Raw genomic sequence first — 25,885 nt, forward strand, 5'->3', positions numbered from 1 at the left:
AGGGTGGGGGCGGGGAGGAGGGTTGCACATTTTACAGCTCACTGACCATTTGGCGATCCATTGAGAGGAGGGTTTGGAAAAGTGGCTCCTTTGTGACAGCTCTCGCCAGATTGGGGGGCTGCTGATTTGCATCTCATTAGCCATGCGGGCGGCCGGCGGAATATAAGTGCGGCAGGCGCCGGCGAGGGCCAGATCCTCTGCGCGCACCCGCGGAGACCCGACCGGGCCGAGGGCAGAGCGCAGGGGAACCCGGGCAGCCGCGACGCAGATCCTCCTCCCACGGCCCGGCCCCTCCGGTCCTGCGCGTGTGTACTGGATGGCATTGGCTGGATTCATCGGAAAGACGCGGATCTTTGCTGTGACACCGGAGATCAGAGCCCGGAGTGCTCCCGGAACGACCGCCGCCGCCGCCGAGTGACACCGGGCCGCGATCCGCAGGGGCCGCCGCGCACACCCGCCGCGGCCGACCGTCCCCTCCGCGCTCGCCGCTGGCCCCGGATTATCGCCTCGCCCGTGGGATTTCCAGACCGCGGCTTTCTAATCGGCTCGGGAGGAAGCTCTGCAGCTCTCTTGGGAATTAAGCTCAATATCTGGACTCTCTCTCTTTCTCTCTCTCCCCCTCCCTCTCCTGCGAAGAAGCTTAAGACAAAACCAGGAAGCCAGCGACCCTCACCTCCTCGGGGACTGGGAGGAAGGAGGAAAACGAAAGTCGCCGCCGCCGCGCTGTCCCCCGAGAGCCGCCTTTCCTCGGGCATCCCTGGGGCTGCGGCGGGACCTCGCAGGGCGGATATAAAGAACCGCGGCCTCGGGAAGAGGCGGAGACCGGCTTTTAAAGAAAGAAGTCCTGGGTCCTCCGGTCTGGGGCGAGGCGAGGGAGCTTTTCTGCCCACGCTCCCCGGGGCCCATCGATCCCCCGCGCGTCCGCCGCTGTTCTAAGGAGAGAAGAGGCGGCCCCGCAGGCTCGCGCGTGGGGCGAAGCAGCATGGGCGGTCGGTGCGCGCTGGCCCTGGCGGTGCTCTCGGCCTTGCTGTGTCAGGTAAGCGGGCAGGTGGGGGCGCCGCAGCCCTGCGGGGTCGCACGGGGGGCCGGGGCGCGGGGCAGGGGCGCGCGGGGAGGGGCGGACAGCGACACGGGCCGCGCCAGTCACGGCCCGAAAGGTGAATCCCGGGGACGAGGACCCCAGCGCCGGCCGTGCCGCGACCGCGCTCGGCCCCTGAGCCCCCCCAGGCTCCCCGCGCACCCCTCACGCAGGGCCCACGCCCCCTCGCCCGGGCGGGTCCCGCGCCCTCACGCCCCCGCCCTCCCGCGCGCAGGTCTGGAGCTCAGGGGTGTTTGAGCTGAAGCTGCAAGAGTTCGTCAACAAGAAGGGGCTGCTGGGGAACCGCAACTGCTGCCGCGGGGGCGCGGGGCCCCCGCCGTGCGCCTGCCGGACCTTCTTCCGCGTGTGCCTCAAGCACTACCAGGCCAGCGTGTCCCCCGAGCCGCCCTGCACCTACGGCAGCACCGTCACCCCCGTGCTGGGCGTCGACTCCTTCAGCCTGCCCGACGGCGCGGGCGCCGACCCCGCGTTCAGCAACCCCATCCGCTTCCCCTTCGGCTTCACCTGGCCGGTGAGTGCCGCACCTGCGGGCGCCGGGCCGGGCCTGAAGCGGGGCGGGCGGAAGGACGCGCTGAGATTCCGCTTCTGGCGCTGGGTGGCGGGACCTCGGGGACCCCGCGAGGCGCAGGTGGGCGCTGCGATCTGCCTGGCGGCGGCCCCAGGGCTCTGGCCCAGCAGCACGGAGACCTCGCCCCGGGGCCCCGCGGGCTGCAGGAGGGGACCGCGCTGGGGCGAAGAGGAGAGGCCGAGTGCGCCCGGGAGGTTTCCGTATCCGGCCTCTGTGCCAGGCCCCCAGTCAGAGGCGCCCCTTCACGTGGGAAGGTTCTGGTTTCCCGACTCCTAGACGCGTTGGTGGCGCAATTACCCGCGGAGCGAGACCGCTCCCACCTGGAACGTGCCCATCCCCCGAGAAAAATGACAACGGCCCTCGGGCCTCTTCCACCCTATCCTCCTGCATTCTCTCTCTCTCTAATTAAAAAAAACAACGTAATATCCTGTAGTATAGGCTGAAAACACACGTCAGGAAACCACTCTTTAAAAAGTTCTTCCATTTCCTTAGGGAAGGTGAGAGCAGGCAGGAGATGCGTGGAGACCCTCTCCAGACACGCTGCCCCAGACCTGCAGCCTTCAGGCCTCTGTTGCTGACCTGGTTGTTATGAATGACTTTGCTTTTTGCCTTTTTCTTTTCGTTACATTTCTGGGTTGTCTTACGTCCTCTACCCTCTCTCCCAGGGCACCTTCTCTCTGATTATTGAAGCTCTCCACACAGATTCTCCTGATGACCTCGCAACAGGTAAAAACAAAACCCAAACCCCAAAACTGCTTCCCCCAGTTAATAGCATTGGACTTTGCCCACCCATCCCGCAACCAAACCCAGACAGCTTTCATTCTGCACGAGCCCCAGAAAGTTCAGGGTGGTGCGACTTGGGCCTCCTTCCTGTAATGAATGTCTCGGTCCACCCCCCGCTCTGTCCCCAGTCTCAAGGTTCTCGGTCAGAACCAACCAGGAACATCTTCTCCCCACAGAAAACCCAGAAAGACTCATCAGCCGCCTGGCCACCCAGAGGCACCTGACCGTGGGCGAGGAGTGGTCCCAGGACCTGCACAGCAGCGGCCGCACGGATCTCAAGTACTCCTACCGCTTCGTGTGTGACGAACACTACTATGGAGAGGGTTGCTCTGTTTTCTGCCGCCCCCGGGACGATGCCTTCGGCCACTTCACCTGTGGGGAGCGTGGGGAGAAAGTGTGCAACCCTGGCTGGAAAGGGCCCTACTGCACAGAGCGTGAGTCTCTGGGAAGGCACCGCCGGCTCAGTCGTCCACCAACACGGACCGCGGGCAGGGATGAGGCTTCCTGAGCCTGGGGGAGCTTGGGACTGTAGAGATGTTCTGATGGGGAAACTGAGGCCCAGAGGACAGAAGTGGATTGCTATAAGTCACAGCTCGCGAGTCTGGGAGTTGGGGTCAATGCAGACATTTTAACATCCAAGACTGTGTTTATCCACTATGGGAACTGCCTTTCTTAATCAGGGAGGCTTTTAGAGACAGGGCCAGGGGTCAGGAAGTAAAGCCAGAGCTACCCTCAGGGTGTGTGTATTAGAGAGGGAGAGGAGGAAGGAAGGGAGGAACACAGAGAGAGCTTGTGTGTCAGGGGCACGCTTTCAACCAGAGTTCCCTGTGCTGTGACAGCATCACACTGGGAAACGTTCCATTTTCTCTGTGGAGCTGGTGTGCTTGACCTCTCTGGAGCAAACGCCTTTCCGGATACTCCCTGTGATGCCTGTGATGCGCACTGTCTATGCTGGCCAGAGGGCAGGCTTTCGCCCCTGTGGGCTGCTGAGGCTGGGTCTCCAAGGCCTGTGTGGGCGAGGGGTGCACAGCCCCATCTGGCTTGAATGCTCAGGCAGTGCCTTGTCTGGAAAAGCAATGTCTTCCCAATAGTGACGGTGGTTCTGCCTGCCTGATTATTAGGTATTGATATGTCAATTTAATGGCAGGTAGGTGACTAGGGCAGGGTGGGGGCCATGCTGGCTCCTGGTTCTGGTTCATGGGGACCTCAAGAGCCCTCTCTCCAGCTTCCTGAGGCCTCATCTGCACGCATGGCCGTCCCAGCCCATTGGTATGGGATTTCCCTACAGCTGGGGATTGGGTCGGACCTGGAGCTGCCCAGAAACTCTAGGGAACTGTCATTCTCCTTGCTTGGAACTGGACAACCTTGGAGAGGCACTCTGTGAGGCCCAGAACCTCTGGCAGGAGCTGGGTAGTGCCTGGGGTTGAGGGTGGGTCTTCCCATTCACTGAGTGCCTTAATGTCCTCGTTACTTAGCTTCCCAAATTCCCTCTAGAACTCACTGAGTTCCTTCTAAGCTCTGCCTTGGCCTGAACTGGTTCTGGTTTTTTTTTTTTTTTAACAAAACAAAATAAAACTTGTGGAGCTGCTTGTTAATGAGTTTCATAACCAGGCAGCGAGAGCCAGCTCCAAGCCTCAAGCCCACTGTCCACCCCCTGCCCTGTGGGAGCCTCTGGCCAGTCTGCTGCCTCCCACCCTGCCTCCCTGCCTCTTCTTCACCACAGGGTAGCCAGAAACTTAGACTTTTTTCTTCAAACACTGAAGTCTCTCCCCGCCCCCAGCTCGCGCGTGCCGTAGATTAGATCTCTCCGGGGATAGGCGCAGGGACACCCGCCGGCTCCCATTGGCAGAAGGGGTGTGTGTGTGTGTGTGTGTGTGTACACGCGAGGGGTGTGTGTGAGGAGGTGGGGCCGGGGGCGCGGGGGAGGCCGGCATTGTTGCACTGGGGCAGCTGCCGTAGAGGACAGACAATGGAGCAGCTGTCCTGCCCTGGCACCCTGCATACCAGCTGTCCACTCTTATCTGCACACACACTTTCTGGGATATTAAGAGGTGGAGCTTTGTGCATAGAATTGGGAAGTGGGGGAGGAGGAGGGGGAAGACTTCTGACCCTCTCTTAGAAGAAAAGGGGATAGGGTGGGGGTGGGGGCTTCCTAGAGCCCTTTTGTCCTTGAGCCACTGTGTTAAGAAGAATGCTCATCCCCAGGGCTGAGTCAAGTCCCAGGCTACTAGGCAGGGGGGGTCAGTCCTCCACAACCTGGGGAGATTAACTCAGCTGGGATTTGCTGACTGAAGCCGGCAACTTGTGTCCCGGCCCCAAGGGCAGCAGCCCTGTTGGGAGGTTACTTGGCGTGGGGCTTGACCCTGTTTTTCCTTTGCTTATAGCGATCTGCCTGCCGGGATGTGATGAGCAGCATGGATTTTGTGACAAGCCAGGGGAATGCAAGTAAGTCTGCACAAGGTGGTGTTTTGTTGTGTTGCCTTTTCTTGTTATCCTTTCACACCTGGTATATTTGTAAAAACAGCCCTATAGGTGATCATTCGAAAAACTCCGGTAAGATTGATTGAGCAGGGGGCTGTTTTCTCGTGTTTCTACTTAATAAATGTTTGGCAGCATGTGAGGTCATGGAGTTGTCATTCATTTATGCCCCTTCATGGCTATGAGAATTTACAGAGAGTAGTTTAAAAAGAGTTGGCCCAGGAAACGACAGTATCGTTCAATGGTTCTCAAATGTTGCCTCATCCCAGAATCACTCAGGGAGTGATTTTTGAGATGCTGACACTGGGGCTGCCCTAATACCCACGAAGCCAGAACCTCTGGTGGGGCCCAGGCCAGGCCACAGTTCCCAAGGTGACCCAGTGTTCTGCTGACCTGGAGAACCAGAGGCTCACTGGTGCTGCGGGAGGATGGTTTCTAGGGTGAGGATGTCCACTGCAAAGCCAGCAACAGTCAGCCTCTATCTGAGTCTTCTGCTTTTCTCCAAGGTGCAGAGTGGGCTGGCAGGGCCGGTACTGTGACGAGTGCATCCGCTATCCAGGCTGTCTCCATGGCACCTGCCAGCAGCCCTGGCAGTGCAACTGCCAGGAAGGCTGGGGGGGCCTTTTCTGCAACCAGGGTAAGCCTTCTCTCCCTGAGGCAGCCTGCTCCCTCCAGAGCAGCCCTGGACTTCCCTGGCTGTTTGGTCACTGGAAAAATAAAGTCTTCCTGCATTTGACGTCGAGCTTCCTATCTCCTACTTTTCCTGTCCCCACCCCTCACAGACCTGAACTACTGCACACACCATAAGCCCTGCAAGAATGGGGCCACCTGCACCAACACGGGCCAGGGGAGCTACACTTGCTCCTGCCGGCCTGGGTACACAGGTGCCACCTGCGAGCTGGGGATCGACGAGTGTGACCCCAGCCCTTGCAAGAATGGAGGGAGCTGCACGGTGAGTTGGAGGCTCCGTGGCATCTTACCCCGAAGTTGGGGTGCCCTGGTGTTGAATGGAGTGTGTGGGCTCCTTGGAGCAACTTTGGAAAGCCTTTTCTGACCTCTCCATCATGTAGGATCTCGAGAACAGCTATTCCTGTACCTGCCCACCTGGCTTCTATGGCAAAATCTGTGAATTGAGTGCTATGACCTGTGCGGATGGCCCTTGCTTTAACGGGGGCCGGTGCTCAGACAGCCCCGATGGAGGGTACAGCTGCCGCTGCCCTGTGGGCTACTCTGGCTTCAACTGTGAGAAGAAAATTGACTACTGCAGTTCTTCACCCTGTTCTAATGGTAAGGGGGCAGCTGGCGATTGCTCAGAAACTTGGGCGACTGGTCAATACTGAGATGGCATTAAAACGAGCATTTGTGAGTGACCTCCAGTTTAGGAAGCACTTTTATCCAGACCGCCAGGAATTCTCGATGGAAACTCTGAGTCTGGAAAGACCTGGGGAGTGAGAGAGGCTGAGGCATTTATTACGAAGTTCTCTGCGAAAACCTAGACCAAGCAGTGTATGACTTGCTCAGGGCCACGAGGTGCTCAGGGCACCTGAGGCCACCTGCGGTTCAGTAATTGATGCCCACAGGCCCCGGCCACTCCAGCTTCGGAGAGTGGCCCAGCTGTGTGGCCATCCAGCACAATAGTCAGGGGTGTCCCTGAGTGAGGACAGAGAGCCTCCTGCTAGCAGTGAGGGGCTGGCTGCCCAAAGCAGACACACAGCAAGGGGAGCTGGGCCCCAGATCTGCCAGAGCATTCTGGAATGGTCATCCTTTGCCGCCCTCCCTCCCTCCCTCCCTCCCTCCCCTGTTGTCAGTGCCTGCTCCTCTCACTCACTGTGTAACCGTGAGCAAGGACACCCTCGTTAAGCCTCAGTTTCCCCATCTGAAACCTGGGTCGAGTGGCACATGCTCTTGTCGGGCTGTTGTGGCGACTAACGCAGTCACTGGGTGGAAGGTTCTGCACGGCGCCTGTCCAGATGCTAGCCCACGTGGTTTCTAACTTGTAGAGCTAGACCTGGACACCTCTGATATTTGAGGTCCTAGACCACGTCACCTTGACTCATTCAGGTTGACTGAATGAGTCATTCAGGCCACAGGCTGTCTTTGGTTTGTCTGGTTTCTACAGTGACAGACAGATAGATGCTTCAGAGTGACTTTTTGGTGAACAAACCTACGAGGAGACACGTGACGCTCATGTCCCTGTGTTCCAGGCGCCAAGTGTGTGGACCTCGGTGATGCCTACTTGTGCCGCTGCCAGGCCGGCTTCTCTGGGAGGCACTGTGACAACAACGTGGACGACTGCGCCTCCGCCCCATGCGCCAACGGGGGCACCTGCCGGGATGGTGTGAATGACTTCTCCTGCACCTGCCCGCCCGGCTACACGGGCAGGAACTGCAGTGCCCCAGTCAGCAGGTGCGAGCACGCACCCTGCCACAATGGGGCCACCTGCCATGAGAGGGGCCACCGCTACGTGTGCGAGTGCGCCCGGGGCTACGGGGGTCCCAACTGCCAGTTCCTGCTCCCCGAGCTGCCCCCAGGCCCGGCGGTGGTGGACCTCACTGAGAAGCTAGAGGGCCAGGGCGGGCCATTCCCCTGGGTGGCCGTGTGTGCCGGGGTCGTCCTTGTCCTCATGCTGCTGCTGGGCTGTGCTGCCGTGGTGGTCTGCGTCCGGCTGAGGCTGCAGAAGCGCCGGCCCCCAGCCGACCCTTGCCGGGGGGAGACGGAGACCATGAACAACCTGGCCAACTGCCAGCGTGAGAAGGACATCTCAGTCAGCGTCATCGGGGCCACGCAGATCAAGAACACCAACAAGAAGGCGGACTTCCACGGGGACCACAGTGCCGACAAGAATGGCTTCAAGGCGCGCTACCCCGCGGCGGACTATAACCTCGTGCAGGACCTCAAGGGTGACGACGCCACCGTCAGGGACACGCACAGCAAGCGTGACACCAAGTGCCAGCCCCAGGGCTCCTCAGGAGAGGAGAAGGGGACCCCGACCACACTCAGGGGGTGCGTGCTGTGGGCAGGGCATCAGGAGGGGGGTACATGGGGGTGTCTTCCTGGAAGCACTGGTCCATTTCTCTTCCCAAATGTTCTCATGCATTCATTGTGGATTTTCTCTATTTTCCTTTTAGTGGAGAAGCATCGGAAAGAAAAAGGCCAGACTCGGGCTGTTCAACTTCAAAAGACACCAAGTACCAGTCGGTGTACGTCATATCCGAGGAGAAGGATGAGTGCGTCATAGCAACTGAGGTCAGTGCAGGCAGCGGCCGCTCGCTCCTCCTCAGCATGGGAGCACCTGAAGCCGGAGCATGGGAGTCCGTCTTAGGCTAACTTCCCATTTGTCTTGTGGCCCTTCCAGGTGTAAAATGGAAGTGAGATGGCAAGATTCCTGTTTCTCTTAAAATAAGTAAAATTCCAAGGATATATGCCCCAACGAATGCTGCTGAAGAGGAGGGAGGCCTTGTGGACTGCTGCTGAGAAACTGAGTTCAGACCGAGCAGGTTCTCCTCCTGAGGGCCTCGACGCCTGCCGACAGCCTGCCACGGCCCGGCCGCCTGCGGCTCTGCCTTCCGTGACGTCGCCGTTGCACTATGGACAGTTGCTCTTAAAAGAATATATATTTAAATGGGTGAACTGAATTACGCATAAGAAGCATGCACTGCCTGAAGTGTATATTTTGGATTCTTATGAGCCAGTCTTTTCTTGAATTAGAAACACAAACACTGCCTTTATTGTCCTTTTTGATACGAAAATGTGCTTTTTCTAGATGGAAAAGATGTGTGTTATTTTTTGGATTTGTAAAAATATTTTTCATGATATCTGTAAAGCTTGAGTATTTTGTGATGTTCATTTTTTATAATTTAAATTTTGGTAAATATGTACAAAGGCACTTCGGGTCTATGTGACTATATTTTTTGTATATAAATGTATTTATGGAATATTGTGCAAATGTTATTTGAGTTTTTTACTGTTTTGTTAATGAAGAAATTCCTTTTTAAAATATTTTTCCAAAATAAATTTTATGAATGACAACCAGAAGGCGTAGTTACTCGGCTTTGCCTTAGCGTGGACCTGCACTCACCTGCGGCCTGAGAGGCTGAGGGCAGAGGTGGCCTTGGTGTTTCTCTTTTCAAGGCTTTGGTTTCCCTGGATCCATGAGAAGCAACCCATTCCTCTGCTCCATCAGGAAGCTGCCTGCTGGCCATTATGAGGTGGTGATGGTAAGAGCAGGCACGGTCATGAAGCAGCCCCGATTTTCTAATTCCATCTCCCTGATGCATTTATTAGTTCTTTCCACAGAAAGAATAAGCATTCCTAATTCATTCCTTCATTCCTTCGTTCATTCATGTCAGTGTAGACTCATGAGTTATTTTGTACCCAGTGGGTGACAGTTGTCATGATTTTGTCACCGTTTGGCGCCAACATGGCCTCGGACTGGGTGTGGGAGTCATGGAAGCGGCTCCTCTGCTTCCTGTTGGTGGGCGGCCCTGTCTCTGAGCATGTCCCGCCTTCCGGCTCAGCAGGACCCCGCGGACTCCTTGTGGACTGACCCCACTCCGGCCCTGGAATTGGCTGCTTTTCCCCCACTAAGCCCTGGTTCCTTCTAGTGGAAATGGTAGCGATTGCATTTTTAACCTGTGCATACCTCAAAGCATTGAGCGGTTCCCAGGATGGACAGAGGGCGACCTACGTAGCAGGAGCTCCATGGAGGGACTGGTGTTCACTCTCCCTCAGACGGGACTCTGCTGTGCCTTTCCTCCTCGCATTAAGGGCACATTAAATACAGAGGCCAGCAACACCAGCGAAGAGAAGAAGTGTTTTGCTACCAACATTGAATCTTGAATCTGATGACAGCTCTCAGTCTAGTTACCAGTTACAGAAACACAGGGGACTGAAAGCTCCTTCCTGGATGCCCCACGGATCTGCGCAGCCAAATCCAGGAAACTCTGTAGCCAAATAAATTGCAAGGAAAAAACAAGAAAGTGGAAAAGGGTAACCTATAGATTCAAAGAGACACATGTCAATCCATCGCAGCGTCTGGATCTGGTTCCTGTTTCAAACAGTTTAAAAAATTTATGAACCAACTGGAGAAATGTAAGCACTGACTGGGATGTCCGAATGATTTTAAAGTATACTTGCTAAATATTTCAGATGTGATGTGTTATTACTGTTCATTTTTAAAAGAGACCTTCTCTTTTAGAGAAACATTCTGAAATATTTATGGATGAAACAATATAAGGTCTGGGATTGATCCAGAGTCCCACCCCCCACCGTGGGCACAGTGGCAGGGGGAGTCCCACGGGCACTGCTGGGGGTCGCTGCAGCTGGGAGTGGCCCACGGGGGCGCTCATTTTACTGTTCTTTCCTCTTTCGTATACGGTTGAAACGTCCCATAAGCGAAAGCATTAAGCTGGATTATACAGCGAATACACGCACACACAAACACAGTCTCCTGGTGTGTACGGACTGCCGTGTCTATGACGTGACCTACAGCAGAATGCATCTTAGGGAGGCTCGCTGCGGTTGCAGAGGTACGTTGCAAACGAGAAATCTTCTAAGACCAAAACTAAGCCAATCAAACTGGGTGGAGAATGGGAGTCTGGTCAGGGACGTCGGTACCAGCGTCTCGGGGGTTCTGATGCAGAGTGGGTAATTACCCACTCTGCCAAGTCCCTGGAAGGAAACAGCAGTGTCCGCAGCGGTGCTGGGAGCACCTCCTCCGGGTCTGCAGGGGAGGGCGCTTTTCAGGGCGCAGTTCTGCGCATGTGCTCCGCTGGCGCCAGTCGACGCTTCCGGCTGCTTGTAGCGTGGGGTTCAAAATCCTTGGCTTGGCTTCTCCGGTCACGCACCATGCGGCCCCTGCCTGTCCTGGAGCCTCATTTGGTTATTCTCCCACGGGTCCGTTGCCGCTGGGCTCCAGCCGGCGCCCTGGCAGCCTGATCCTCCACCCGCCCCCACTCTGCGACCTGGAGCGTGACCCTCCCTCTGTCTGGTGACTTCCAGTGTGACCTTCCTCCGCCACGACAAGGACCCGCCTGGGTTACCTGCCGCACGTGACGGTGCCCTTGCCGCTCGCCCTGTGGCATGATTAATTTGTGGAGCTGTTTGTTTAGTGGGCGTGTGTCCCAGGAGACTGCAGCCTCAAAGAGGGCGGGCCGTGTTGGCCTTTGTTCACCGCTGCAACCCAATCCCCGCTTGGTGCTGGAGCGAGAAAACGTTCTCTGTCCACGTGAGCTATAATTTGAGAACACACAGACACACGCTCAGGACATTTCATCACGAAATAAGTTCCATGTCGTGTTCACTTTTAACAATGTCACTAGGAGTTTGGAACCATACATGAAGCCAAACGCAGGGATTATCTGAGCGGGTGAAGGTAGTATTATGTTTTTATTCTAATAACTGGCCGCCTAGATACAGCCCTGTATATGGTAAGAGTGCGTTTACTTGGTATTCAGCAAACAAAGCGCTATGCAGTTAGTAATTCCTCAGTCCATGCATTTTATAGAAAAGGTGGAGGGAAGGTAAATGGTTTCCTGAGGAACGGCTGAATGTCTAGAAACATCAAGATGAAGAGTGGTATTTTGCATGCAAGGGTAGGCGCCGTGAGCACCAGGCCTCACAGGCAGGAGGCACACAGTAGGTCTGTGTTGAAAGTAGTGTCTTCCACTACAAGGATAAGACAACAGAGAGTACTTTGAAACTTTACACATTTGTCATTGGAAACAATTCAGAATTAAGTTGTTAAGATGATATGTATTAGTGCAGAGTACTAGCATTTTTCCGGAACAATTTTAATTACATTTATTTGCTCAAACAAGTGACTATTTCCATTTTGGAGAAGCCCATCTGAGCTAAATCACTTTGCTGCTGGGAAGGGCTGGGGAGGTGGTGGAGGTGTCATCAGGGTGTCGTCTGGCTAACACACATTCTTTCTATTATTCTTGTTTCTTATGAAAACATTCATGGCTCCATGCCTGGCATTTGCTGAATCCATCTTCTAGAGATTACGATTTTAATAGAATCCGGAGTGAGGTACCCGAGGAAGCCAGAATGAAACAGCGTTTTAAAATATATTGCAACGTGAGCATCAGAACCTCTTGGTTTTTTTAAAGCACAGAAAAGAAAAATGACAAGACTCATGTCATTAATTACATTCTCAAAGAAAATAAGGTCAGTGTAAGAGGAAATAATCTAAAATTGCAGGACGGGGGATTCTCGTTGGATCAAGGCATGAAGGAAACTTCAAGGATGTCAGTGGTTTATCAAGGAAGTGCTAGAATTTTCCTCGGATACAACTGTTCGAAGCCGAGCCAACCTTCCATGGTAAGAGGTGCAGACGTGTGCCTCAGCTGCTAAGGGCCTTCCAGGCTGTTTCCTGTGCACCAACTTCCTCTGCTTCCTTGGTGTCTAAACCCATGGTCAAAGCACTATTCACGAAAAGTGTGTTAATGTTTTAAGTTAATTTGAACTTTAAAAATTATTGATCCATAAGGAAAAATATGTCTGCTTTGTGGTCCTGAATATTTTACAAGAACCTTGATTGCTTTAGTGACTCTTAATTCACAACAGTGCTGGGATATTCAACAAATGAAATCACTTTTCAGAAACAGGATCAGAATCTGCTACTTCCTGCCCCTCAGCCTGCCTTTCCAAACCCTCAAGTGGCACCTGGTGTAGACACCATGGATCTCAACAGCAGTACTTTAGCCTGATGCCTAGAACCGCTTACACTTTTATGGAAGTGGCCTGAGCAGTGTTTGTGACAGGATTGGTGGTGTCTCCATGTTTCTCTCTTGCACTGTCCCACCCTGACCTGTGGGGGGAGGGAGGAAGGAAGGAAGAAGTGGGGAAGGGTGTCTGGTGTCAGATGCTTACAACAGGAATTGCTCACCTGCAGAAAGGCAAGTATTGTTTCTTCAAGAATTTGTATGAATTTGATTTTGTGAATTTCAGTTGTTTCTTAGAAGCCTAGCAAAAAATGTGGTATAAACATTTGAAATAAAAAAATGCAATAAGCAACAGAGTGAGATCTTGTCTCTACAAAAAAATTTTAAAAGAATTAGCTGAGTGTGGTGGTGGCACCTGCAGTCCCAACTACTCAGGAGGCTGAGACAGGAGGACGGCTTGAGCCCAGGAGGTCAAGGCTTCAGTGAGCTGTGATTGAGTCACTGCACTCCAGCCTGGGGGACAGAGCAAGACTTCATCTTAAAAAAAAAAAAATCAATATTAAAAAGGCATATTGAAAAGGGAAAAACACTCTAAATTTGAGAGTTTTAGTTAAAATGAAAAAGCCTCAGTTAGGACCCTTTCTGATCCTCAAAGTCAATACTTTTGACACAGGAGAGGGAAGGGAGGTGGGGGATTCCTGGAGCTGCTGCCAAGGACAGGGGCAGGGGCCTCAGACGCAGGCTCCAGTGCCCAGGACGGACCTGGCAGAGGACAGTTCAGTGTCTCTGTAGTCAAACAAGTGTCAGAAATGTCATGAAACCCCCAGTTTATTTGTCATGATTACACTCTAGCCCTGACCTAGCAAGGTCACTGGGCAGTGACTGGTGGCAGGAAGGTGAGGAAGAGAAAGAAATACAAATATTTAAGATGAGGCCCAATCAGAGAAACGAAATGGAAAATGAAATTAATCATCCCGTTGCTCTAAATGCTCTAAGTGCTCTAAAAGCACTTCTCATCTTTTTTTCTTTTTTGAGACAGAGTCTCGCTCTGTCACCCAGGCTGGAGGGCAGTGGTGCGATCTCCGCTCATTGCAAGCTCCGCCTCCCAGATTCACACCATTCTCCTGCCTCAGCCTCCCGAGTAACTGGGACCACAGGCACCTATCACCATGCCCGGCAATTTTTTTTTTTTTTGTATTTTTAGTAGAGACAGGTTTTCACCGTGTTAGCCAGGATGGTCTCGATCTCCCGACCTCGTGAGCCACCCGTCTCGGCCTCCCAAAGTGCTGGGATTACAGGCATGAGCCACCGTGCCCCACCAAGCACTTCTCATCCTAACATCCTCTTTCAGCAGAAGGAACTCATCCTGGTCCGAACTGTTCAGGTCACTGTTGACTCTGCCCCCGGCTCCAACGGCACAAAGTCACCTCCTATTTAAAGATGCTACAGAGGACCCTGTCCGCACATGAGCTCCCAGGAGTGATGGAGGGGGAGTGCTGCCTTCCCATTGCCATTCGTGGAGAGCAGCAGAGACTGTGTTTGGACCCCTGCCACAGAAAAGGCTGCGTTGGCCGTGTCTCCAGGGAGGACAAACTAATTTTAACAAACTGACCCAAACAGAACTCGGAAGGTCAGTATGTTGCAATCTCCGGTCCTCCTGCCTGCTTCATGGTTCGTTCCAAAAGCTAAGTATGCTGTTTCAGTTTGATCTGCTATTTCGGGTGATCTAGTCCCTGTTAGTTCTTGACAGTCCAGGAGGCGCCTGGTGGGTGGAGAATCTTCCCCTTTCTCCTCCACAAACTTGACCCTTGTGGAGAAGGCAGCCTGGAATCTGCTGGGTTCTGAATGTCTCCGCCTTTTCTCCAGCGTGAGTGTTGGGCCTGAGCACGATCTCTGCACAGAGGCCTGGGATGTCACCGGGGTGGTGAGGCCAGAGCGGAGCTGGGACTGGCTCTTCCCTGAGGCTGAAATCTGGCTTTTTGGCATTGGGCTTCTGCCTCTTACTGCCTTTGGCCACAGCTCTCTCCTCCACCCTGAAAGGCCCTTGGAGTAGAATTATGAATACAGTGGTGACAGCCTGGGCTCCAGGGAAAACGCGCTGGTGATGAGATGCCCAGGAGCTTGTTTTCCAGACTTGGCTCTGCTGAGCAGCCCTGGAAGTTGAATCTTCACTTTGTCAAATGAGACATAAAGACTGTAAATTGTCTTTCCATCTCTGACATACCAAGCACCGAGCTTACCTCTTTTTTTTGAGACAGGGTCTTACTCCTTTTGCTCAGGCTGGGGTGCAGTGGCACAATCTCAGCTCGCTGCGGCCTTGAACTCCTAGACTCAAGGGATCCTCCCACCTCAACCTCCTGAGTAGCTGAAACCATGGCCATATGCCACCACTGCGCCCAGCTAATTTTCGTATTTTTTTGGAGAGATGGGGTTTTGCCATGCCTCAGACTCCTGGGCTCAAGTAAGCCTCCCACCTTGACCACCCAAAGTGCTGAGATTATAGGCGTGATCCACTGTGCTGGCCCAAGCTTCCCTCGTTTATAAGGTGGAGTCAGATGTCTCATGGCAGACTGGATAAATACCTGATGTCATTTACTCTGTGTGTGTGTGTGCGCGTGTGTGTGTGCGTGTGCACGCGTGTGTGCGTGTGCGTCTGTGTGTGTGTATGCGCGCGTGTGTGTGTGTGTGGGGGGGTGGGGGTGTTAAGTTTGAAGGTAAGGTCTGTACTGTTTCTCCCTTTTCATATTTTTTTTCTTTCTACTCCCTCTTGAAGAGCATGATAATTTGGGTAACAAAATGCCTCTTCATTACAGGGATAATTTGATGTTAAAACCCTAAGGTGAAATGAAATGGACTTAACAAATGCCTGCCTGCCTATCTTTTCTGTGGGGTCTAACTTCTACCCGCTTATTCTCTGGAAAACTTCTATTTCTTTTAGGTGCGTCCCACAGATTCATTTAAATGTTCACTGAGTGCTTCGTCTGTGCTGCACGTTGCTCGCGTGGTGGAAATAAATGAGCAGTAGAAGCTGCGCCTGGCCTGAAGGCGCCCTGGGTCACTCTTGGGGAAACACAGTGCCCACTGTTGATGCTCACCAAGGTTCCGAGCCTGTGGGTAAGCCCCTGCCATGCAGTTGGCCGTGGATCTGCCCTCTGTGACCAGCCTAGAGGTTCACATGAATGGATTCTTCCTCAGCGTGCTTCTGGATGGCATCCGTGCTTTCCTGGCATGTTGCTTAGGGTTTCTGTGAGAATTTCTCCAAGGGAGCCCTGGGCCGGGGAGGCTGCAGGGACCCAGCTTTCAAGCGGCAAAGGCCAGCGGCTTCTCCACACAGCCTGTCCCTGCGTCCTCAGGCTGACGCAGGTTCTGCAAAGGGTCACCCTGACGGATGCTAACAGCTTTTTATTGGCTTCCTCTCCTCCCTGCCTCCCCTTCCTGTGCCCACATCTGTCTCTGGGGCTGGCAGGACATCAGGCTGCTCCTCCATCTGGTTAAAGCTGGGTCCAGTTGCTGGAGGTGGGGCTCTGCTGGGAAGCTTGGAGACAGGGTGGAGACTGCGGGGAGGTGGCTCCCTTCTGGTTTGCCAGAGGGACCAGTAATCAGCACCACAACCCCTACCTATCCCATGGCTTATTTATCTGATTAACTCATCATCATCTGCGGACACCTAGAACAGGGTCTTAGGGTGACTGATTGCTTGGGAACAGGCAGGGGAGGGACTCAGGGCACCAAGAGGTCGCAGGACTTGAGTCGGGGTCAGGGTGTGGGATGGGTAGGATAAACAGAATTGTACAATCCTGGACCACTGGTAATACGAGGACCTGTGTGTACCTGCTCCCCACCCCACACACCTTCCTTGGTGTTGTCGTAGAAATAGAAGCAGAAATACAAAGTTTCTTTCTTCAATGCAAGCCACAGCAGTTCTGGATACAATTTCCAACACACCCCTCCTTGCACCTCACTGCCTTTCCTTCCTGCCCGATCCCTGGGCCCAAAACCCCCATGACTTTTTTAAGCCATAAATACACTGGTTCAGAAAGACATCTGGCTGAAAGAAGAGAGTTATGCCCTGATTCATCTTCACCTTAATTCAATTTAAACCGAAGCAATCGTGAGTCACCGTTCTCCATAGTGATGGCTCATCACAGCTGTGGAGCTCCACGCACCTCACCTGGGGCAGCTGTGTTCAGAAGGCAGATGGGAGGTCAGGTGCTCCTTGCAGGCCACAGCTGACCACCCCTCGGAATGCTTGCTCCTAATTCTGCATCCTCGGCTTATTCAAGGGAACAATGTTACAAACCCATGCTGAGACACCCCCTTTCCCCCCGCCGTGGATCTTAGGGAGTGGGGCCACTCTGGGGCTTGCTGCTGTGGTGTCAAACCCTGGAAGACAGTGGGATCTCACTGAGACAGACCCTCGTGTGACAGACCCTACCACCTTGGCTCCGGAAGATACCTTTGTACCTCTGCTTGCCTCCCACTTGCACGAGGTTCTGAGTCCTTTCCAACAGACCGAAGTCATAGCACGCAGCTGGGGTGTTGCCCGCAGTGCTCAGTGATGGGAGAGCTTAGGGAACATTCGCTGAAAGAGAGAGATGAATGAAGATTCTTGAATGTGGGAGGCTGTGATTTTGTCAGACAAGAACACCATGTGGGAAATTAGGGCCCAGAAGACTTGTTCCCAGTTGGACTGGGCTTATTCGACAGTCACCAGGACCTGGTCACCTCTTCTTGTGGGTTGAGAAGTTCTTGCCTCTCAAAGGGAGTTAAAACTGCAGGGCTCTCCTCGCTGGAATGCCAGGTGAGAAAGGCCCGTGAGACAGATGCCAGGGCCCTGGCAAGGTGGGCGCAAGGCCCCCCAGTTTAGGAGGGGCCAAAGGAAGCACGTTGGGCTGGGGCCTGGCGTCCACGGCCCATCGCAGGCTTGCACAGCCCTGAGGCTCGGCGACGGGAACCTCGCTGCTGTTCATTCCTTGGGGAGGGGATGGAGCCCTTATTCCACAGGCCCTCAGCCTTCCCCACTGGGGCACTCAAGCTGAGCCAGGGGGGCAGATGGGGCAGTAGCCCCTCCGTGGAAGCTCAGCATCCACAGGGACACCCGCAGCAAGGGAGGCAGAGCGGGGCAATATCCACGCAGTGTGAAGATACTTAGCAATCCGTTGGAAACTGAACTCAATGCGATGGCTCAGAAGACTGGCGATTCGCCCTGATTAGATCGACCGGTCCTTACAAATTGCCTTTTCATGTTACACTGTCAATAACTGGCGTGTGTCATAACATTATTATACCCCAGATAGAAGATTCTAGAGGGAGAGACTCAAAGCTGCAGTTGCCCAGAGCCTGAGGGGAGGCAACCAGTTTCGCTCCCAGCTGTCACTCAGCTGGTCCTTCCCTGCACACGGAAGATGAGAGGAGGCGAAGCTGCGCGAGCCCCTCCTGAGAAGGTGCCCCACGGCTCCTGTGGCTTCTCCTGCCCCAGCTCACCTCTAAACCAACGCTCTGCGGCCAGGGCAGGGGCGTCCTCTCCCCACACAGCTCCGAGGGTCCCTGCCACTGGCTGGGCACCAGAGAGGCTTTGTGATTGTCCCCAGCCAGCGTTCCCTTCCTGGGCCATGAGCTTTCTGAAGAGAAGGGTGGTCTGCTTCCCTCCGTCCCTCTGAGGCGTGTCCTGCAGTATGTCCGAGTGATCATGGAAGGTGGAAGGAGAAGCGTGGGAAATGAGGATGTGGGGTTGGCAGGAAGTGACGGTGCCCGTGCCGCTGCCTGAGGGCTTCGCAGCTGCTTGTGAGGGGCACCGCTGGTACTGTGTCCACCAGCAGCGAAGGTGTGCTGAGCCCAAGGTCACCGGCTCCAAACAGCTGCAGGTGCATCTCAGCCAGGTTCTTCCCTACAGCATCAAAGCACCTTGGGTCCTGGCTCCTAGGTCTTGTGGAATTTGCCTACAGCACGAACAGCCTTCTGGAGAGCTCCACACAAAGAACCCAACAGCCCCCCTCGCCTCCAGCTGGCTACGTTCTATGCATCGGGAAACCAAGGCACACAGGCATCACCTTGGGCCACACAGCTGGTGCAGGGGGAGGTGGCCATGAGACCACACTCTTCAGGTTCCACAGAGCCACCGCGGCCGATGCAGCCTCCCCACGGTGACCCCCAGGCCCTACTTCCCTGGGGGCTGAAGCCCACACAGCCGTCTCCTCTCTATGCCGCGTGGGCAAACCTGTCTTCTCCACAGGAAACCCAGCTGCCTCTAGAAATTAACCACATTCTAGAAAGTGGGTTTGACTCCTGCGTACACTTTTACTTTCTCATTTTGGTCTCCAGAGGAAATGAAAATCCACAATTAGCACAGGACATGCGTGTGACCTGCGTGGCTTGCACCATTTGTCATTTTCCCACACATCAGTGGTAACTGGGCATGCGTGGTCCTCACCCACGGGGACTTCCTTGCCCCGGGTTACTTCTGGACAAAGAAGTCTCGGCAGCCACCCTTTCCGTGTCTGCCTTGTCCTCCCTCCTCCCCAGCCCAAAGCCAGGGCCCAGGGCCTGCAGCCGCCTCGTGCCCCCAAGCTGTGTTGCACAGGGCCGCCCACCCTACCGTGCCAAGCAACCTGCTGATGGGCAGATGGAAGGAGCCCTTTCTTGGCCTCCAGAGCCCAGTAAGAACCAGCTCCTGGTAACAGTGGGGTGAAGCCAGTGACATGGGCTGACAGGCAGTCATTCCATTTAGGAAATCATTTGAAAATAATTGGATCAATGGTGTGAAAGACAGAAGAAAGGCCCCTGGGCATGGCTTCCCCTGGCCTTGCAACTCCAGAGCTAACAGCACTTTGTGGATTAAGCCTCAGGCCCTGAGATGTGGATTAGCCTGGATTCCCCAGGGAGCCCAGTGGAAGAACAAGGTCTGTACAGGGGACAGAGCGAGGAGTTTGGCAGCGGCATGGGCGGGGGTCAGCAAGGCTAGAGATGCAGTGTGGCTCAGAGACAGGGAAGGGGCCAGGAGCCCAGGGATGCGGCGGCATCTAGAAACGGGAAGAGGCATGAAGAGGTTCTCTCGGAGTCTCTGGAAGAAGCCAGCCTGCCGATGCCTTGGTTTTTACCCCAGTGGGACCAATGTCAGGCTCCTGACCTGCGGAACCATGATGGGATGAATGTGTGTCTTGTAAGCCACTCGGCTTGTGATGGCAGCGAGAGCTCTGCAGGAGGGGCTGTGAGCCGATGAAGAGGGAGGGTGTATGGTGGCCTCCGCCTGCCCCCCTGGCCATCCGCAGCGGTGGCCCCGTGTGCTCATTAGAGCTTGATGCCCTTGTGCCTTGAAGACTTAGTCCAGACATTCTACTAAAGTGAAGATGGCGGCCGGGCGTGGTGGCTCACGCCTGTAATCCCCCCAGCACTTTGGGAGGCCGAGGTGGGTAGATCACTTAGAGGTCAGGTGTTTGAGACCAGTCTGGTCAACATGGTGAAAGCCCGTTTCTACTGAAAATACAAAAATTAACCAGCTGTTGTGGCATGCGCCTGTAGTCCCAGCTACTTGGGAGGCTGAGGCAGGAGAACTGCTTGAACCCAGGAGGCAGAGGTTGCAGTGAACCGAGATCATGCCCTCCAGCCTGGGCGACAGAGACTCCATTTCAAATAAATAAATAAATAAATAAATAAAATTAAATTAAAAAAAAAATAGCCAGGAATGGTGGTGTGCACCTGTAATCCCAGCTACTCAGGAGGCTGAGGCAGGAGAATTGCTTGAACTTGGGAGGCAGAGGTTGCAGTGAGCTGAGATTGTGCCACTGCACTCCAGCCTGAGTGATAGAGCGAGACTGTCTCAGAAAAACAAAAAACAAAACAAACAAAAAACCAAAGTGAAAATGGCAGATGATGCCACGTGTCCCCTGACCCCACACTGCCATCCGTGCAGAGAAGTGAGCAGGACGCTTCAGTGGGCGCTGGGAGGGAGGCGGCATGTCACTGTGGTCCATGCCCTGAGTGGTTTCGGGGTGTGGAGCTCTGCGCACGGATGCACCTCTCAGGCCCCTTTGTCTCAGCCAACAGTTGAGTGCAGTCAACTGTGTAATCCAGAACCCAGAGTACTTCTCTAGGAAAACTACTCAGTTCTTTCCAAAATGCCACGAGAACTTCAATGATGGGAACAGGGAACAGGTGCTGGGAGCAGCTGCTGCCGATTCACGGCTCTTCTTTTAAATACATTTTCTGTGGGGAAACCAAGGGCTTTCACAAGCATTTTGCTCTGAAATATTCAAGGAATGTTTCTTGTTTTTTCTTATTACAGCAACAGTTTTAGTATGTATAAGCTGAATCAAGAGGCCTGCCGCAGAACTAGGGAAGTAGCAAGATAGAGGGATAAAAAAAAATCTCAATTACTAACCCCTGCAGTTGCTTTGAAATAGCATTTGGTTCTCTACTGGCAGCTTTCAGAGATGAATTCTTGACTCCTTTACAAACCTAGGCTAAAACAGGCACTCAGAGACTGTGTGTAAACTGTCAAATGTCACCCTCAGGCGTTGGGGGTGGGCGAGCACCCGCCCTGGTGATCTGACTCAGAGGGTTTCATGGGCTTCTGCCCCCATTTCCTGATCCGCTGTCACCAGCATTCCCGGCATGGCTGGGGAGGGCCCTGTCTTCTGAGGAGCCCCGGAGTCCCTGGGCTGGGGCTGGCCACCCTCCCTCCACAGGTGTTTATGGTGTGTCTTTGTGCTGGGCCTGGGCTCGGTGAGCAGAGTCAACATGATTCTCAGGAGAGCGTTTATGGTCGGTAAGACAGATGTGAGGTGTATGCATTCACCACACAAGAGATAAAGTGAGGCCTCGGTGTTTGCCAGACTGGGATCTCTATTACCAGCAGGCTCTGTGGGCACCCACTGCTGCGCTTCGACTTTGAGCGACCGGAACACTAAGGGTTTCCATACTTGATTCTCATTCATGTTTTGAACCTCCTGAAAAGCTGGATCCAGGTCAAGTCAGCTAGTTCTTGAGGTGGAGGATTACAAACTTCCCTGCTGTCTCCACACACATGCTCCTGTGGGGAAGGCTCCAGGCTCTTCTCCCTCACAGGCCTTTGCGGTAACAGGCGCTATTTGCTCACAACGTGTTGAACCTGTGGGAATGAAAGCTGCTTAGGGCCATACAGTTAAATGGTAGCAACAGATATTTTTAAGATTAAAAAAGAATGTCACCTAAGAAACAAGAGCACACTTACCTCTGATGTCCCCAACGCATTAGGTAGAATCCCGTTGTCCACCCTGACTGGGTTTTAGGGAGGGATGTCATGGCCTGTCTTTTTGTCAGCAAGTAGCCCCAGCCAGTGTGACCTGGTCTCTGAGCCTTGTCTTCATAACCACCTGCTGAGTTCCCAGGCTTCCTGGTGGGCACCTTTCCTGCCATTTATCAGCTCAAAGTGAAGTGGGAATTGTCCAGTGACTGCCAGCAGCCAGCTCTCGGGCTGCTAGTAAAGACTCCCGCTTTGGGGGCCTACTTCTCTGGACAGCTGCTCTCGTTTCCTGCCTCAGTCAGCCCGCTCCACCCAGCATTTGCCCCACAGGCCAAGGGTCCTGGCACCCCAGATGTCACCCTTCCTTCTGGGAGGGCTGCAGGCCGAGGGTGGAGTGTGGGTTCACACCTAGGTGACAGCAACTCGTCCGGCCACGGGGCTTCCTTAGCTGGTGGTGAGGTTGCGGAGTTCTGAACCCATTCAGTGACAAGGACTGATGGTCACCGTGGGGCAGCGGGGGCTGTTCTGGGTACTGGGCTGCCCCTTTACCTCGGCTGTGGCTGTTCTGTATTAGGACTAGCGGGCACTTTCCTCCTGCCTGTACACCAAGTGAGTCCTCCAGGGCTGCCATGGCAAATTACCTCTTCTACACAACCAAAATTCATTTTCTCACAGTCCTAGAGACCGGAATTCCGGGATGCAGGTGTGGGTGGGGCTGGCTTCTCTGCGGCTGTCAGGGAGACTCTGCTCCGGGCCTCTCCCAACTTCGGGTGCCATGAGATCCTGGTGCCCTTGGCTTGTGGCTGCATCACCTTGATCTCTGCCTCCCTCTTCCACAGCCTTCTTCCCTTGCCTCTGTGTCTCATGTTCTTATAAGAACATCAGTCACTGGATTCCAGGCTGACCCTCATCCAACGCAATCTCATCTCCACTCTCAACTATCTGCAGAGACCCATTTCCACACAAGCTCACATCACGAGGCTCCGGGTGGACATGGATTTTGGAGGAACACCTCTCAGCCCACTACAGAGCCTTTTATTACCGTCCATCAGATGAATTTTTCAAAGGCGCATCTGTTATACATTTTTTTAGTGAGTATTTTCCGAGAACCCTTTGGGTTCAAAGCACCCAGATGGTACAAATGATGTGGAAAATGGCCCTCCCAAAAAAGACTCCATGAGGGAACTTGCACGTCGGGCTAGGGGGAGTTGGAGACAGCACATGTGAGCGGTGTGTGGCTGGTGCCCAGACCAGACGCCACATGATGACAGACCCTGCAGGGAATTACAGGAGGTGACTCAATGTAGAGGATTGGTGTCATACTAACAGAAAGCCAAGACTGAAGAGATAGGAACGACTGTCCAGGTTTCCCAGACAGGTGGCCACACTGGGTCTGCTAAAAACCGGCCCTTGGGTGTGCTGGATGTGGGGGACAGTCCCAGAAAGCAGACAACACAGGCCTGCATGCGGCCCTGGCCATGAGTGTGCTGGACGTGGGTGACCGTCCCAGGAAACAGACAACACAGGCCTGTGTGTAGCCCTGGCCATGAGTGTGCTGGACGTGGGGGACCGTCCCAGGAAGCAGACAACACAGGCCTGCATGCAGCCCTGGCCATGAGTGTGCTGGACTCGGGGGACCATCCCAGGAAGCAGACAACATGGGCCTGTGTGCGGCCCTGGCCGTGAGTGTGCTGGACGTGGGGGACTGTCCCAGGAAGCAGACAACACAGGCCTGTGTGTAGCCCTGACCATGAGTGTGCTGGACGTGGGGGACCGTCCCAGGAAGCAGACAACACAGGCCTGCATGCGGCCCTGGCTGTGAGTCTCCACCTTTCTGTCTCTCTGGGCTATGACTGGGCAGCAGGGAAGGGGGGGATCACCTGCCTTTTGGTTCAGAAAAATCCATTCCACAGTTTCCACCTTCCCTCGCTGACAAACGGGATTTTAAATCCCTTTATCTGGAGACAAACAGAAAGTGTGTGCTTGTGGCGAATAATTTGAGCTGATATTCTTACCAGCTGTTAAGAAACACATGCAAAAAAAGAAAAAAAAAGGCTGGTGACATCTGGCTGGCATTGATATTTTGTGACAGAAGTATCTTTTTCCTGGGGGTGTTTTCCAAGAAACCAGTCTCAGGGTCCCCAGTCCCCTCACTGCCCGACTGCTTCAGCCTCCAGCCCCCAACCTTTGACCTCTTGGAAAAACAAAAAAGAAAGAGATCATATTGACCAAAGCGACTGTAACCCACATTGCGGCCACATAATTGGGCGTGGTGACATTGCGTTAGCTCAGATTAAACAATGGCCGAGCAGCTGCTTCCACTCGCCAGGCTTTCGACTTCAGCTTCCCCTGAGCCACACAATGGGGCATTTTGCTGCAATGGGAAAGATCACGAGAGGAGGCCCTGTTCCCCGCCACGGCCGGCTGACCTCCTCCTCCTTGTCCAACCGCTTGTCATCGGAGGGATTGTAAATCATGTCAGATAAACGTCCTAACTCACACTGAATGTTTTCTCTGAAATATCTAGGTTCATTTTGCCTCATTTTCCCAAGAACACTGACGAAATGGGCCAGTTTCAGAAGGAAGTGTAGGCAGTTGCGTTTCCAGACTGGTTAGACCCCTTGTGGATGAGCCGAGGTGCTCAGATACAGCCCAGCACCAAACAGGGACTTTGCGGTCAACGGCAGACCCCACAGGTGGCCATGGCACCGTAAGACTGTCACGGAGCTGAAAGCATGTGGTCCTTTGGCTGTCATCTGGCTGTCATGTCGCAGCACAATGCACGGTCCTGCACCTGTGGTGACGCCGGCGTGAACAAGCCCATGGTGTTGCCAGTCGGGTAAAAGTCGTGCACATGCCATCGTGCACAGCACATACAGCCAGATAATGATCATAAACATTGTTCCTGGGTGCATATTTACGATACCAAACTTTTAGTCATTATTTTAGAGTATATTCCTTCTACTTATTACAAAAAAGTTAAGGCCGGGCATAGTGGCTCACACCTGTAATCCCAGCACTTTGGGAGGCTGAGGCAGGTGGATCACGAGGTCAGGAGATCAAGACCATCCTGGCTAACACGGTGAAACCCCGTCTCTACTAAAAATTAGCCGGGCGTGGTGGCGGGCACCTGTAGTCCCAGCTTCTTGGGAGGCTGAGGCAGGAGAATGGCATGAACTTGGGAGGTGGAGCTTGCAGTGAGCCAAGATCACACCACTGCCCTCCAGCCTAGGGGACAGAGCAAGACACTGTCTCAAAAAAAAAAAAAGTTAACTGTAAAGCAGCCTCAAGCAGGTCCTATGGGAGGCGTCCAGGAGAAGCCATGTCATCCCAGGAGATGATGGCTCCGTGCGTCACTGCCCCCAGAGACCTTCCAGTGAGACCAGATGTGGAGGGGAAGATGGTGATATTGATGATCTTGGCCCTGTGCAGGCCTAGGATAATGTGTGTGTCTTAGTTTTTAACAAAATGTTTACAAAGTTAAAATTTTTTTAAACAGAAAAAAGCTAATAGAATAAGGATACAAAGAAAGAAACTATTTTTGTGCAGCTGTACATGTTTGTATTTTAAGCTACATGTTATTATGAGAGTTAAAGAGTTAAAAAATTAAAAAGTTTATAAAGCAAAAAGGTTACAGTAAGCTAAGGTTGATTTATGATTGGAGAAGGAAATTTTTAACAATGGATTTAGTGCAGCCTAAGTGTGCAGTGTGCATAAAGCCTATAGCAGCACGGTCATGTCCTGGCTTCCCATTCACTCTCCACTCACTCACAGACTCACCGGAGCAGCCTGCGTGTGCAGTGTGTATAAACCCTACAGCCGTGTATGGTCATGTCCTGGCTTCCCACTCACTCCCCACTCACTCACAGACTCACCGGAGCAGCCTGCGTGTGCAGTGTGTATAAAGCCTACAGCAGCACAGGCAGGTCCCGGCTTCCCACTTACTCCCCACCCACTCGTTGACTCACTAGAGCAGCTTCCAGCCCAAGCTTCGTTCACGGCAAGTGCCTTACACGGCCGTACCATTTTTCATCTTTTATATTTTGTTTTTACTGTTCCTCTTTTCTATT

The 25,885-nt window shown here is 53.8% G+C and overlaps 1 protein-coding gene across 1 annotated transcript; it reads left to right on the plus strand.

Annotated features, from left to right (window-relative positions):
- The first annotated feature begins 908 nt into the window (after nucleotides 1-908).
- LOC105487619 (delta like canonical Notch ligand 1) lies at nucleotides 909-8,957 on the plus strand. Its single transcript, XM_011751106.3, has 11 exons — nucleotides 909-1,036; nucleotides 1,314-1,610; nucleotides 2,333-2,393; nucleotides 2,627-2,884; nucleotides 4,835-4,895; nucleotides 5,435-5,565; nucleotides 5,711-5,880; nucleotides 5,999-6,215; nucleotides 7,133-7,931; nucleotides 8,057-8,174; nucleotides 8,284-8,957. The coding sequence occupies exons 1-11, from the start codon at nucleotides 983-985 to the stop codon at nucleotides 8,287-8,289; spliced, it is 2,172 nt and encodes a 723-aa protein (XP_011749408.1). The 5' UTR covers nucleotides 909-982; the 3' UTR covers nucleotides 8,290-8,957.
- The last annotated feature ends 16,928 nt before the right edge of the window (nucleotides 8,958-25,885 follow it).

The sequence above is a fragment of the Macaca nemestrina genome, chromosome 5 (genome assembly GCF_043159975.1).
Source record: "Macaca nemestrina isolate mMacNem1 chromosome 5, mMacNem.hap1, whole genome shotgun sequence".
Taxonomy (NCBI): Eukaryota; Metazoa; Chordata; class Mammalia; order Primates; family Cercopithecidae; genus Macaca; species Macaca nemestrina.